General features: G+C 35.2%; 2 protein-coding genes across 2 annotated transcripts in view; one reads left to right on the top strand and one right to left on the bottom strand.

The window, feature by feature from the left end:
* vih (ubiquitin conjugating enzyme vih) overlaps nucleotides 1-8,222 on the bottom strand; it is a 347,513-nt gene extending 339,291 nt beyond the window's left edge. The window contains exon 1 of the mRNA XM_077427238.1: nucleotides 8,209-8,222. The gene's annotated coding sequence lies outside the window, so the exon portion shown is untranslated. The remainder of the gene's footprint in view (nucleotides 1-8,208) is intronic.
* Sac1 (phosphatidylinositol-3-phosphatase SAC1) lies at nucleotides 1,248-12,085 on the top strand. Its single transcript, XM_077427226.1, has 12 exons — nucleotides 1,248-1,351; nucleotides 2,556-2,650; nucleotides 2,723-2,835; nucleotides 4,408-4,500; nucleotides 4,584-4,824; nucleotides 6,812-6,927; nucleotides 7,012-7,239; nucleotides 7,315-7,482; nucleotides 7,801-8,019; nucleotides 8,098-8,367; nucleotides 10,178-10,314; nucleotides 10,382-12,085. The coding sequence occupies exons 1-12, from the start codon at nucleotides 1,314-1,316 to the stop codon at nucleotides 10,473-10,475; spliced, it is 1,812 nt and encodes a 603-aa protein (XP_077283352.1). The 5' UTR covers nucleotides 1,248-1,313; the 3' UTR covers nucleotides 10,476-12,085.
* Nucleotides 12,086-16,075: the final 3,990 nt, after the last annotated feature.

The raw sequence follows: 16,075 nt of genomic DNA, 5'->3' as shown, positions 1-16,075 counted from the left end.
AATAAACCTAAGTACATATGTTTTTATTTGCTTTTGCACTAAATGCCAATTTTGACATGTTTATGTGTATACAGTTTTTGGTGTTTTTATTATATGTAATATGAACAAGACTATTTAAATGACGGGTGGGAAGGAAGTAAAGTGGAGTTCACCAACATACCCGAACTATGCCAACTCGCAGGATGGCAATACGGGCTTTACCATATCGTAGATTCCCCACAGTATTTTTAGAAACCACAGCTTTTTGGACTCTACCTAAGGGTGGCACTTAGTCAAGAGACGTCACTGCTTATATTAAATAGTTATTGGATATTTGGGCTGAAAAGATCGCCAACATCAATTCTTAACTAATTAGTATTTATATTACTATCAATTAGTAGCAAACGCGAGCACCATCGAAAGCATAAAAGGTTTTCCATTGATATTAAAGGAGTTTTGTTTTTCAACTTTAAAATCCAAGGTGTCAACCACTACCGCATTTCCTCTATTTCCAATTTTTATATTTCTAACTATTTAACTAAATTTGATTCACCATGTTTACTGAACTGAATGCTCTATAAAAAATAACCTTTCATTAATTGTTATTTTATAAGAACAGCTATCAACGCCTTCATTTCGTGATGGCTTCGAGCCAATCCATCAAGTTTTATTCCATAACATTACATTTTTGACAAAATATGAAAACGAAGAGAACAACATTCAATTAATTTCATTCAATTAATGTGTGGCTAAATATAAATCAAGCTTCAATGGCAATATTTTTTGGTTAACGGGTTACATTCCAAATGTGAATCGCCACCAGGATACCCGCAGCTACGAAAATCGCGCGCGCGGTCTCCTGTCGCACGAAAATTCATTGCACAGAAAACTGCCCAAATATTGCTCTCGTATGTCCGTATCAAGATGCGAAGTTCTTATATCTAATCGATAATAAAAAAAATCTCGTAAAAAAAAAAGTTTGTTGGGCAATATTTGGGCAGTTTTTTCTACGACAATTTTCCTGCGCGACAGGAGATCCACACGCACGATTTTCGTATCGGCGGTTATCCTGATAGCGATTGAGGCCGTCGACACCAACAATATTACTTAAAATAATATCCATATCCAGTTCCCATATTGCAACCTGTGGTTGCTATTTAGGAACTAGTTATAGAAAATATTGTAAGTAATATTGTATATGTCGACGGCCACATTCACATTTGGGATGTTATCGCCGAATCTATTTTTTCAGCGCGGTTGCCACACTGAAACAAATAACTGAATACTATTTTCAGCAGTGGCAGCATCGAACTGCGACTGGCAACATCGAAGTCATGGAGGCTCTCGACTGTTTGTACGATGACATGAAGCTGTAAGATCACTAATCTACTTATTTGACCGGCGATTTCTCTCAAAATTTAATAGAAAAATTATTCCAAACGTATAATATTTATGACCGTATCATTTGATGTTTATTTTGCTCCCCTTGAAAGCTAACAGCATCACTGTTACCGCAACTGTCACTTGTGTAAATGTCAAATATTTGAATACGTCATATAACCCAGACCGCTCTTTTAATTATCATTATTTTTTTCCAATAAAACTTTACCCTTTTTGTGCAACGTTTTAACACTGTACATATCGGGCTCAAAGTCCAATGCGATTAGAAACGATTCTATCGTATTTATACAACTCTGTTATTGAATGTGATGTTGTGACGTCAGTTGTCAGCTAATTAACAAAATCCTCACGTCACGACAGCTGTTATTTAAATCGGATCGAACTAATTGAAGATGTGTCTTTCTTATGTGGAGAAATAGCATCGACTTTTAAATTGGAATATTTTCTTTCTCATCTGATTGTAAGTTTTACAATCCCAAACGTAATCATAAATGCTAAGCTTCAGATAAAAAGAGTAAATTTTCATTGGTAACAATTCTTGGAAGTTGTATTTACAATGTTATAAAATCAAATTTATAATCCCATTTGCAGTTTTATCATAAAACTCTCAATAGCACCTTTCAATAGCTGTAATCATGCTAGTTTCAGAGATCAGATGCATCTTAGGTAAATGTGATATGTGAATTAATATGTATGACATATCAAACTATACAAATTCTTTCTGTATAAGGCACTTAGGCGCGGCCAAAAAACTGTTCCATTTAGTTTTTAATATTCATATGTCATCAATATTTTTGAAGTATTTCATGTTTTATGGATTTATTGGTGAAGTTCTGATTCACCCGTCTATTTACCAGCCCATTTTTACTCCCTAAGAGGAGCCATAAGTTGTATATCAACACTTTCAACTCAAATATTTTCAGAATGCTCGATTCGATGACACAAACAAGCCAAGCACTTTATCGGCTAGCGATGCAACGTGCTGCAGCCCCCACCTGTCCCTTCTTTGACATGAAGTTGTATGATCACACGTTTACTCTCATTTGACTGCTAAATTCTCTTCTAATTATGAAAAACACACTACATTAATTTTTCTATTAAATCTAACTCTTCTAATTTTTTTAGTACAAAAAATATATTGTATGTCTTATAACATAGTATTGTGTATGTTTTAGAACAAGTACACCAGATTTTTTCTACGTGGAATCGGCGTACGAACCTCAAGAGGTGCTCGTAATAGACAAGAAAACGTCTAAAGCTTCCGTAGTCTGTAAGAATACCAATCATATACATTTCTAGCTATGCTTTTGTATCAAACTAATAGACGGTTCAAATATTTCAGATGAAAAGAACTATGTCGACCCGAAGTTGAGCTATCGGCCAGTATGCGGCATCCTCGGTACGATCAGACTCTTGTCCGGAAACTATTTGATTGTAGCCACTCACAGGATCCAAGTAATGCTAATCGAAGCAAATTTTAATCAGTGGTGTCATCCAATCTCCGTAACAACGGGTTTCCAATGAAAATTTCTAACAATACATAATGTAGTTATGTATAAAAACTATTTGTTTTCAACCGCATAACTAATGCTATATTATATTACTATTTTTTTTTTTATTATTTATACCCATTGTGCCATTACGGGCTGCCCCTGAGCGACATCTATGGTATGAAACTTGTACGTATATAAATTAGAAATCATATTCAAATAGTGGTGACATAGTGAGTTGGATGGTTTTGCCAATTTGATGAGGTACCGTTTCAACAATGAAATCAGGTAAATTATCCTGTATTTGTATGTATGGTTTTAACGTATTTTTCAATAAACATTTTTTTTTGTTATTAAAAATTAACTAATTAAAATAAATACTGAAAGTACCGGTATCGGAATTGCAAAAAGAAAAAAACACTAGTTTTTACGAAACATAATAATCCTTTACACGTGGGACGTACCTACTTCACAGTTTTGTGCCCGAATATCCTGTATTTGTATGTTTGGGTTTTTTTTATTAAAAATTATATTGCTGTCGGTTCCCTCATCACTGAGGATCGTGACTATGATGTCCGGTCAACCAGCTGCCTCCATTCAGTTCTAAATTCGGCCAGGCGAAGACTTGCCACCGTGGAAGCGCCCGTCGCTGCAGATACTTGGTCAGTCCAGCGTGCGGGGGATCTGCCTCTGGCTCTTCTGGCTTCGACGCTACCAACCTCAACCAACCGCTCCAGGCTCTCCTCACCTCTTCGTGCAATGTGGCCGAAGAACTGCAATATACGTTTCAGGCATATTGTTGACAGTCTATCCTTGATTTTTAATTCTTCAAGAATAGACACATTCGTGCGTTTGTCGGTCCAAGGCACGCGCAGTAGCCGTCTCCAGGACCACATCTCGAAGGCATCGATTCTCCGTCTATCCGCCGCCTTCATGGTCCACGTCTCGACACCATAAAGGCAGACAGAAAAAACGAGACTCTTCACGAGACGGATTTCGACAGCAGTTGTAATGGCTCTATTCTTCCAAATCTTCGTTAGTTGTGACATTGCCGATTTTGCTAATGTAATCCGGCGCCGTATTTCCAATTCGCTGCCGCCGTTGTTAGATATGAGTGACCCCAGATAGACAAAATTATCGACCACCTCTAAACCGTTTAAAGCTGAGTTAGAATTATTATTAAATTAAATTAAATTATTAAAAATTAGCTAATTAAAAAAAAAGTACTGGTATTACCGGTATCCTTATTTTTTATTTCGATAATATCGGTATCGGAAATTACGGTATTTTTGAAATCCTTAGAAATGACCATTGTTTCCAGAGTAATATAAATAAACAAGTAATCATTCAAAACACACACACATACTTTTTGAAATGCGTTTTTTTTTCTCCGTAAAATATTTCATTATTTATAAACACATCAAACAAAGGTTTTTGAACAAAGGGCTTATAGAAACCCCCAGGATGACAGTACTGATTTTAATCTATTATTATTATGTCATATAAGTTACTTCTCATCAACGTGTATTACTTCCAGGTGGGGGATATAAACAAGCAAGAAATATTCCAGTTAGCTTCTTATGACATTCTTCCATATTCGGCACCGAGCTCTCTCGCCGATGCACAGCAGGTTTTTTTCATACTTATTATATTTATTAGATTGAACTTTATTCGCATCTTGTCACGTGGTAATTTTTTGTCGGTATGTTTCAGTTGGAAGATGACAACCGGTACATGAAAATGGTTAAGAGTGTTTTGTCGACGCCTTTCATATATTTCTCGTACGAATATGATCTCACGCATACGATGCAACGATTGTACAACACGTCTCCGGAGTTCATACAGATGCCGATGGCGAAGAGAGCGGACCCACGATTCATGTGGAACGGTCACATGCTGCAAGAGTTCAACGACCCGCAGTTTCAGAGATTCGTCTTGCCCATCATGCTAGGCTGTATCCTTTCACTAAAACACCATTAGGCAATAACATATTGATATGCTTAATATAAACACAGTTCTGGTGAGATCTTGGCTATTATGAGAACATATCCAGAATAAATTTGAAGCGTTTTCCTGTAAAATCGCTCGAATGTATAGAGAGCTCGCTGTCTATATATTCTGATAAGAGTTTTCCCAAAGTTGTGTCCACTATCTGGTTTCAAGATATAGTTTACAAATGTATGTACATGCATAGGTTGCTCGTTTAACAGTTTAGAAATTAATCAACCCTTTGAGTGCTGACGTCTTTTCTGTTGAAAGCCCGCCATGCTGAAAATTTCGCCAACATTTCCAACTAGAATTATTTAGAAATCCAATAGAAAGCATGTATAAAAATTGTAGCTAAGCCGAACAAACCCTAGATAACTACCGCCGAGGATTTCGCCGAGGTGTGTTTAGATTCTCTATTATATCTTGCAACAATATAAAATAAGCAAAAGAAGTCTATCGATGAATGTATTTTTCCAAAATTAGTTCCATCTTCTTCATTGTTGTTAAAATGTAATGCTCACAATCTAAAATACTCAGTTAGGAATTTCCATCGAGAAATTATGCTTTGGTTATAAATTCAGAAATTCCGGTGTAAACCAGTCTTTATAAACGTTGACAAATGAATGACACGGATTACACGACCCATGTTCAATGCATTTTTACTTTATCTATGTACGTAGTAACAATAGATAAAGTTTTTTTTTCAATGCTACCTGGATAGACTTAGTGGGTAGTATTCTTGTTTGCTTTGTACATGCTCAAAGTACAACGCCTATCGGCGTTTTTCACGAATCTGAACTTGTTGGGAAAACGCCAATCGGGGTTGGTCAGCATTCAAAGGGTTAAGCACCGATAGATCGCCAGGTTCGATCCCGTGGGCTGATCTCGATTGAAAAGAATTTATTCCGAGTATAATCTTAATGCTGCTGGTTAAACTTGGATATTTGTAACTTCAAGTCAAGAATTTGCCAATTTATCTGATTTCAGTGTGGTTTTTTTATATATGTACATAGAGCAGTGATGTGGGGTTGTTCATGTGCAATATTGCTGGACAACCATCTCGTTCTCCGACCTCCGTTGGCCTCATGTTGAGGGCTTTAAGGATCAAATTCTTTGACCTTTAACCGTTTGCCTGCGGCCGTCTTCTATGGAAGCTTTGGGCGACAAGTCTGTAGAGCAGCTGTCTTCCATAGAATTTCTGAACTTTGCACGGGATTTTGAGGCTTATATGCGCCTATTTCAACTGTTTTAAGGTTCAAAATTGGTTGAATATATTACTGAGAGTTGAATGCCATCTATTCAATTTGCTTAAAATGAATATATACCAGTCAAAATTAGTTTTTTGTGGAACCATACTGAAACCTCGTTTACGTGACGTCACGTCTGTTGAACAATGGCGACGATACGTCTCAATTGTATAAAGAATGATTATTTGACAATTAAGCCAAAACTACGAGATATATTATGTATTTTATTGTTTAAAATAATACTTTGTGTTAAATAACATATCTGGTTACTTGAGTGAATATTAAAATCTGTATTTAAGGTCGAAAACTCGATTGGAAAATTCGCGAAAAAGGTGCCGCCGCATACAGGGCTTGTTCGCTATATTAATTGCCGCGGGCAAAGGTCACGTCTGTTGAACAATGGCGATCATACGTCTCAATTGTATGAAGAATGATTATTTGACAATTAAGCCAAAACTACAAGATATATTATATATTTTATTGTTTAAAATAATACTTTATGTGTTAATTAACATATCTGGTTACTTGAGTAAATATTAAAATCTGTATTTAAGATCGAAAACTCGATTGCCAATTTCGCGAAAAAGGTACCGCGTACAGGGCTTGTTCGCTATATTTATTGCCGCGGGCAAAGGGTTAAAGCGGGCATTAAATAATGAACGAATATCAAATTTTGCATACATGTATTCCTTAACTGTATCTTAGTTGTGTCTATTAATGAATGTAATATTAACGGAAAGATGTTCACGTGGACGCTAATATCACGCCGATCGATTCAAAGAGCCGGTCCCAGACTGTTCATGAGAGGCATCGACCATCGAGTTAATACATAAATAATTCATATTATACATTTTTATATATATAAAAGTTAATACAGCACAATAACAATGTAATATTGTCTCTAGGGACACGTCGCCAACTATGTGGAGACGGAACAGATAGTCGAATACAATGGATCGCGGTCTTCTTTTGTCCAGACTCGAGGTTCGATCCCGCTCTTTTGGTCTCAACTGCCCAATCTCAAGTACAAACCGCGCCCGCGACTCAATCCCGAAGAAGATCACATGGCCGCTTGTAGGCTGCACATGTCCGAACAGACTCGCATGTACGGCGAACAAGTCCTCGTCAATCTCGTGAGTACTATTGCGCAGATCAACACGCACAAAAAGTGACGATGTGCATTTCATCTGAAGAGTTATTGATTGCAGATCGATCAGACTGGATCGGAGGAAGCACTCGAGACGGCTTATAGGAATGCGATCAATCAATTGAGTGATCCGGCCGTACGCTACGAGAGCTTCGATTTTCATTCCGAGTGTCGCAATTTGAAGTGGCATCGATTGGATGTGCTGATCGATCGTTTGGACCACGAACAGGTATAAAAGTAGGCTTCTTGTCGTTATATATGTATGTGGTAGAGATTCCTGACGGATGACGCTGTTCAGGAATGAACGGTTGGGATGTGGCGGCTTAGGTGAAGATCAAACACGTGCGTTTTCAGTCATGTTGTTTATTAAGACGATACGTGCGGAGGTTTAGCGACCGACCGCGCGGAGCGCAGGTCCAACTGCGACTAACCGTTACATCTCATACATACTCTTTCTCAGCCATAGCCCATACATCAGCCTTTTGTTCAATTCCAACCCTACATGTTTATGTATAGTTGATATTTATATTACTATATAATGTTACAGGATAAGTTTTCGTACTTTTTGTTGGGCCGTAACGGAGCGTTGGGTTCGCAGCAGACGGGTACGTTTCGCACTAACTGTATAGACTGTTTGGATCGTACCAATGTCGTGCAATCCATGCTGGCGAGACGATCCTTGGACTCGGTGTTGAAGCGTTTCAATATCCTCGAATCGTCCGACAATGTGAAACTTCATGACAATTTTGAACCACTCTTCAAAATGGTACTGTAAATGTATTTTTTTTTTATTCAATCTTATTGTATGTTTGAATTGTATTATGGAATTATCTTTTGTATTTAGGTTTGGGCTGATAATGCTGATTATATATCGGTGCAGTACAGCGGCACAGGTGCCCTCAAGACGGACTTCACTCGCACCGGCAAGAGGACCAAATTAGGCCTGCTGAAGGACGGCTACAATTCAATGTGTCGATACTATAAGAATAACTTCTCTGATGGATTCAGACAGGATGCTATAGATTTGTTTTTGGGGCATTACAAAGTCAAGGATGGGGAAGGTGTCACCATTCCGTGTCCGCTTCGTAAAGATAAAGATTGGAAATATATCACGGTAAGTTTTTTATATGTTTGGGAATAGTTTTTGGTACTTTGGTACACACAAACGCTATAGCAAGAAGCTTCGTTACTTTATCTATGTGTGTAGTAACAATAGATGAAGGTTTGTGATCATGTAAAAATTCGAACTCGACATTTTGCCTAATTCGAACTCAGAATCGATTACTGATCACGTTTTCATGATTTAAAAAAAATGTGTGTCTGTGTATTTCAGGGATTTTTTGTACATCGTTCGTCCTATTGAACTGAAACTTAGTATTGATTACTGAAATTCTTATCGATTCGATGTAAATTTTTTCCAAAATTTTAAGTTGATCAGAAATGGTACCTCCTCTTATATATACATATGTAGGTGTCCTCTTTTTTTTTTAAGCTTTTGAATTAAATTATCTCCCAAGCCGCTAACCGAATCGGACTAAAAAATTTTTACGTGTAATAGAAATTATAAATTTTATACCGTAATATTTTTACCTCAACTGGAAGTAATACTTTTACTCTAAAGAATCGAGGTTTTTTATGTTCTTCTCAGAAACTCTTTGGTTTATTGAACTGAAATTTCATATTAGAAGTTCTTAACTAACATCAAGTTATATATAAAATTTGACGAGCATCCGACAACCGAAAGTGGCAGTTTTTTCGGGTTCGGTGATTACTGGTCACAAATTACTCGTCACAAAGTCACTAAAATCTCTATAACGGAACATCTGGCAGCCGAAAAGTCCATCATACTAACGATAACTATCATAGTAACGAGAACTTGAGTGCCAAATATTGTGTATTCGCGATTTTCATGACAAAAATTGTCTTTGTGACCACCCCAATGTGGCGAATAGTCCAATTACCGATTTTCGACCCCTAAAACATGTGTGCTCTTCACGAGAAAATTCAAATATAATCCTTGTAATAATTTGACGAAAATAAAAATAAAAATTACTAAATTTAATAAACCGGAAGTGAGATGTCTTCCCTCTTAAAAAAGTCAAATATGTTATGACTACGCGATTTTTTCCACACCCCTGAACGTATCAAGCTGAAAATTTATATTTGTATTCTCTATGTACTAACTTAGGGTTGATAAGTTTTTGGTCAGAATTTGTAAACTGGAAGTAGTAATTTTTTTTACAACAATATTTCATTATTTTATTTTGACCTTTTAAATTATTTTCATTATCCTGATATTTAATGTATATAATATTGTTGCGTAGGGGTGGGTGGAGGATCCAAGTAAAGGGCCAAAGTCGTTTCACAGCATTTATTGATGATTCTGGAGATACACGCACCGCCAGAATGTCTTGATATGGTCCAAGTACCTCCTTATAAAGAACAGGTCGCTCAGGGCATCTTCGACGTCCGGTTACTTCCCCATTGTTTAGTCACGTACTCGGATATGCAGTCCCACGCTTTGGCGTTGTCAGTTCTAAGAACTCCACGGGAATGCGACCGAGTTTCGTTACCGCCGCTAAGTGCATTCGGGGGTCTTTCATTGTTAGCCGACTTGCACTTACGCCTGGAGATAATCCTCGAAACCAATTATAACGGCGGCTCCTTTTAGCATACGCTACAATATTTATAGTGATTTTAAGTCATAAAAAGAGTTTGAACAAAATCCGACAACCAGAAGTAGAACTTTTATCTTGTATAAGCGTCCCTACATTTGCGCTCAATTTGCATCGAAAATGCTCTCATAGCCGGTATGTGTGAACGTGTATGTATGTTTAATTATTGATTTTTTTTTCGTTACATCTTTTTAGTTAAGCTTACATAACAGACTTGTACAGCTGCTTATTTGATTTATTTTTTTTCAGTTCCCGTCCGTCTTGTTGATTGCCATATCTATGTTTTTTGCAAGCGTCATCTTCCCATCGGAATATTCGACGGAAATTCTACTTTACCTTCTGTTTTGGGGCGCTATGATTGGATCAACGCTTGCAATTATCTTTAAGTTAGTATTTTACATTTGTATGTATTGTATTATAAATATTTATTTATTATCACTATTATTTTTACAGATATGGCAAAGAGTTTGTAGATTATCCGAGATTGAGAGAGTTGAATGCGGGTCCTATACGTCTGTCGTCGTCCGGGAATGCATTTCCCTTTTGATATACTTATAGTTTAAAATAATTTTAATCACTGAAAAAAATTTTAAGGGATATGTTCGGTCCTGTGACTTACGTCGGCGCCATTGCTCTGATGATAAATCTTTTTCTGAAGATTATTCTCACAGTTGGCGTCGATTTGCATCACAACTTTTTCAATATTGTAATACTGTTGGAACGAAAGCACTGAAGATTCAATTTTTTTCAACGACTAGACCTTGCATTCATCACTACATGACAAAATGGCTTTTATACAGAATTATATGTACACGTATTTAATAAATTTTTATATTTATTGAATTGACTAAAAATAAGGCAATATGAACTTTTTTTAATACTGGCCAAAAACATATTAGCACTGTTTTTACATGGCGAGGGGTTAGATCTTTGAAATTAAATACAAATGTATAGTGAGAGAGTAATAGAAATAGCACTAATCATCATAAGTCAAATATACTAATCAGATACACACCCGTATAATAAGCGACACAGTATTGTTAATTATTCTTGAATTTTAATTGTGTATCCATTACGCAATAGTTGTCGATTTCCATTCCATATCAAACGTGTGCCTCCGTTTTTCACAATCTGCAAAATTTAATGATAATTTTAATTACCACATCGTACGTACGTGTGGTATGCTACCAATATCTGGACAATATAAATTGGCTTAGCCGGACATGAAATGTTGAAATTTTGCATTGAAACTATTTTCAATGAAATTTGTGTAGATATGTAATTCGGATAACAGTAGTAAATTTATACAAAACAATACATTGATGTGTATTGCGTTTTATATTATTTAATTAACATCGAATGCTTTTGTACATTCCCTATAGATTTTTTTTATTTTTGTTACTTTTATTAATGAGTCAAATTCTATTATTTTTTTATTTGTTACATGTATGAAATTGCACGCTTATGAATAAGTCTTTATATTGTATTGTTCGATGACATTACGTCACTTCCTTTTAATGGTGCTGCTAGCATATATTTATTTCATTTGTACTTTGTATTCGTTGCGTAATTGAATTGAGTCGATTTTGTTCAAACTGTATGTCCCACTTTTTCAATTCTGATTGAAGTATTTTCGTATTCCTGTTTTCTTTTTTTTTTGTACAAAAATACTAAATGATATTGTTTTGATTGTTGTTGTAATCGGCAGTGTTGAAATAAAACGTTGTTGAACATATTCTGTTTTATTTGCGTTCCAAATATTGAAAAGTCTATAAATGTTTGGTAATCGATGACTTGACTGTGCAAACCTGTATGATAAGAAGCGTACATATACATATCTATTTCATGGAGCTTAAGTTATAAATAAATAGTGTGGGTATTTTTGGAACTACTCAGCATTTCGTTCCAAGTATTAATTACAAAGTATAAATAAATTAACAATATATTTTTTGATTTTGAAATAAATTCTTTTCATTTATCATAAAATATTTTAGCGCCCTTCCGGCTTACATATGTATCTTGTTTCATATACTCTATAAACCACCACAATGGTTTCTTCTTTTTAATCATAAGGGAAATGGATAAGAAAATAAAGTTTAAGTAGAAAAATTTTTAATCCTACACCTAATACAAGGAAAAATAGAAGCAGAATCTTTCAAGAAAAAAATAAGGTTTTGAAAAAGCACAAGATCCTTTGTTTTGCGATATTACAAGTGGCTTTGATGATAACAAACCTGCGTAAAAAAAGATGCAATAAGATACATGCGCTTTAAAATTTAATTTTTTCACTTCAATTCAATTATAAAAACGGTTCGGTGATTACTTGTCACAAAGTCACTAAAATCTCTATAACGGAACATCTGTCAGCCGAAAAGTCCATCATACTAACGATAACTATCATACTAACGAGAACTTGAGTGCCAAATGGACCACCGAAATGTGACGAATAGTCCAATTATCATAAAAACACCCCTTAAAAATTTACTTGTTTCAAAAGACGGTTTGTTTTATTTAAGAGGCCATTAACAGGACAATTCAGCGAGTAAGGATGATTATATTTTACAGACGCTTTTACACTATCGAACTGTGCAAATTAAAGCACACATTTTCCATTTCTATTAATGAACACTAACCTACCCCAACCACCCACCTTATAATAATAAATTGACTTAAATAATAACGCGTATTCGGCAGTGACAAATATACTTCAAAAAGCGCACAATATGTACATATATAGAATGGGTGACCGTGAAAAAGTCGAAAATATTCGTTTATCATGAATACATATGAAAAACGGTTAGTATATATATATATATATATATATATATATATATATATATATATATATATATATATATATATATATATATATATATATATATATATATATATATATATATATATCAGTGGCGTGCGGTAAAAGTCTCTCTCCCCCCGTCGTACATCCTCACTTAATTTGCGCGAGCAGGATACAACAGGAACAAGAGTTACAGGCTTTTCCTCCCGTATCCTGCGCGCGCACATTAAACAAGGCTATATGACAAAAAGAGAGATAATTTCACCGCATGCCACTGATATATATTATGCTGCGTACGGACCAAACCAACGACGATTTTGGTCCAACGTTTTAACCAGCAGGATAAAACCAGTAGCGTACAAAATATCGAAATAAAAATTAAATTTAAAAATTGAAATCAAATATCAAAATTAAAAATATTATTATTATAGTAAAATTAAATTCAAATGTGAAAATAAAATTATAATCAATATATTAAATTTAAAATAAAATATTGAAAGTTAAAACAGAACATGCCCAATTTAAATAAATTTTCGAGATTGACCTAAAATTAGATCATCAACAATCACATACAGGTAATCCTCGACTTTTGTTTGTCGAAGATGTTTTGACTTACGTAGATACGCACTAAGATCGAAAAAAAATCAAAGAATTATTATTTTTACTTTCCCGTAATGCGCAGTTACTGAGAATATATCATGTGTTAGTATGGGTGACCGAGTGATGGTCCCAACCCGACACGTTGTCGGTTTATCAAACGAAATTTTTTTAGTCTTCAATTGTTTCTCTCGTCGAAATAAATCAATTAATTAAATCATTTCAGAGGTAAATTTTATCGGATAATGTCTTCAATTGTTTCTCTCATCGAAATAAATCAAATAATTAAATCCATCTCAGAGGTAAAATTTATCGGATAATGTGTGATTATTAATTTTATTTCGACGAAAGAAAAAAAAACCCTTTGACAAATCACCGATATTTTTTTTGTTAAATATTTCATTCGACGGCGAAACACAGTAGTGTATCGTGACGACTTATAAGAAACAATAACAAGGTTTTTTTTCGCTCGTAATTATAATATTTCTCTGGTTGTAATGCGTATCGTCGTAATTCAAAACATCGTTGTAATTCAAAACATCAACGATGATCTAATTTTAGCTCAATCTCGCTCGTTAGCTTAATTTTGATATTTAATTTCAATTTTTTTATTTAATTTTTATTTCGATATTTTGTACGCTACTGGTTTTAAAAGTTGGCCCAAAATCGTCGTTGGTTAAATATTTCCGAAGGGGGAAACACAGTAGTGTATCGTGACGACTTATAAGAAACAATAACAAGGTTTTTTTCGCTCGTAATTATAATATTTCTCTGGTTGTAATGCGTTTCGTCGTAATTCAAAACATTGTTGTAATTCAAAACATCAACGATGATCTAATTTTAGCTCAATCTCGCTCGTTAGCTTAATTTTGATATTTAATTTCAATTTTTTTATTTAATTTTTATTTCAATATTTTGTACGCTACTGGTTTTAAAAGTTGGCCCAAAATCGTCGTTGGTTTGGTGCGTACGGACCATTATATGGGTCTACGTGACGAGACAGAATGTTAAATTACAGAAAACACAAATATCGGAAGGCAAAGATCGAAAGTCGAAAGATCAAAAAAAAAAGGTGCATGGTAAACGGTACATACTCACTTAATTTGCGCGAACAGGATACAACAGGAACAAGAGGAACATGCTTTTCCTCCCGTATTCTGCGCGCGCACATTAAGTGAGTATGTACGTGAGTATGTACCGTTTACCATGCACCATTTTTTTTTGATCTTTCGACTTAACATCTTTCGATTTTCGATCTTTGCCTTCCGATATTTGCGTTTTCTGTAATTTAACATTCTGTCTCGTCACGGAGACCGATAGAATACATATAAAAACGAAACTCAAAAATGAAAATTTGATAAATTTCAGAGTTATCTCTGAAATTTATCAAATTTTCATTTTTGAATGCATGGTCGTTATCGGTTACGTTATAAGCACAATGGTAGGGGTGTCGGGATGTCGAGTGGCCGGTCGAGGGTGCGCACCGCCGGCAGGTGAGGCTGCGCCCTCCTACCCCCCTCGCGCCCCCGCAGCCCCCCGCGTATCCTCCTCTCTATCGGAATCCCCTCCCCTCTATTTTTCACGCGCCAAAAGCCCCAATTTCCACTGCGAGCGACAGTAACGTTATCACGCGGTCAATACTCGCTGTACGTTCGCCCCGCTTAACGCCACACAATGACCAAAATTTGCATCCTGTATTTGCACACGGGTCTTTTTGCACCGTGAGTATTACAATACGTCATTACAATCCGATTTTGATATCACCAATCACTTTCCAGTTGGATTCTAGTCCAATTCCATATGTTTAGGTTTGTAGTGTTTCATTATACAATGGGTCGTGATTTCTGAGCTTTGGTATGCGATTCTCATCCGTTGCAGTATCGGAATCGGTGTAAATATGGTCGAATGTCGTGTGCGCGCTTTTGACAGTTTTGACCTTGGAGTTTTTCCGTTTGTTTTAACAGGCGCCACAACTGGCGAGTTGACAGTTGATATACAATTATATATTTTAATAATAATTACTATTTTTTTGATACATTGAATTCAATAGTATTTTTGATTAGATGTATTTCAGATTTTTTTCAGGCATAATATCTTTTGTCATAATATGTATGGATAGTTAAAAAATAAACATTAATCCTATCCATTGTATTCGAATTATATTTACGAAAATCCCTAAAGATATGAAACAATGTACATACGTATATATCACAAATCGATTATATATTATCAAGATACGGAATTCGTAGACTTATCGTTAGTTACTTTAAACATTAAAAGGAAACGTATCTAAATATACTTGCTGTAAATTATGAGAATTTCAACGAAACGTTTTCTAGCTTACAAGTTTGTTATCATTGAGTCAGTCGCTCTCAAACTGTATGCTAAGGATATTAACAAATCAAGTTTAGTATACATTTTTAAGTTTTGTCTCAAAGAAAGTGCTTTCACTTTTAAAATGAATACACAATCAACTAATATTTACTAGTTTAAAATATTATCGAGTCACTTTTTTATTTACTTTACTTACATTTTCGGATAAACTTATATTTTCAGCGCATTTTTTTATATGAATCGTCATGCGTAAAGGTTGCCAAAGGAACCGTTTCAATGAAAATCAAATATATTGGCAAAATTTAAAGGAAACGATCGACCTGGAGTCAGAAACCATGGTCTGGCCAGCAGCAACCAATGGGACTCGAACCCGTGATCACTATGTTCGAAAGGGTAATTGGATTATTAGTCACATTACA

The sequence above is a fragment of the Arctopsyche grandis genome, chromosome 3 (genome assembly GCF_051622035.1).
Source record: "Arctopsyche grandis isolate Sample6627 chromosome 3, ASM5162203v2, whole genome shotgun sequence".
Classification (NCBI taxonomy): domain Eukaryota; kingdom Metazoa; phylum Arthropoda; class Insecta; order Trichoptera; family Hydropsychidae; genus Arctopsyche; species Arctopsyche grandis.
Note: the sequence above shows the minus strand (reverse complement) of the source record. Positions and strands in the feature narration are given on the sequence as shown.

Bases quoted from the DNA above. Each gene is read 5' to 3' on its own strand.
- Sac1 (XM_077427226.1), top strand. From the start codon at position 1,314: ATGGAGGCTCTCGACTGTTTGTACGATGACATGAAGCT. The intron at 1,352-2,555 runs GTAAGATCACTA...TGTATGTTTTAG, and splicing joins TTGTACGATGACATGAAGCT to AACAAGTACACCAGATTTTT. The intron at 10,315-10,381 runs GTTAGTATTTTA...TTATTTTTACAG, and splicing joins ACGCTTGCAATTATCTTTAA to ATATGGCAAAGAGTTTGTAG.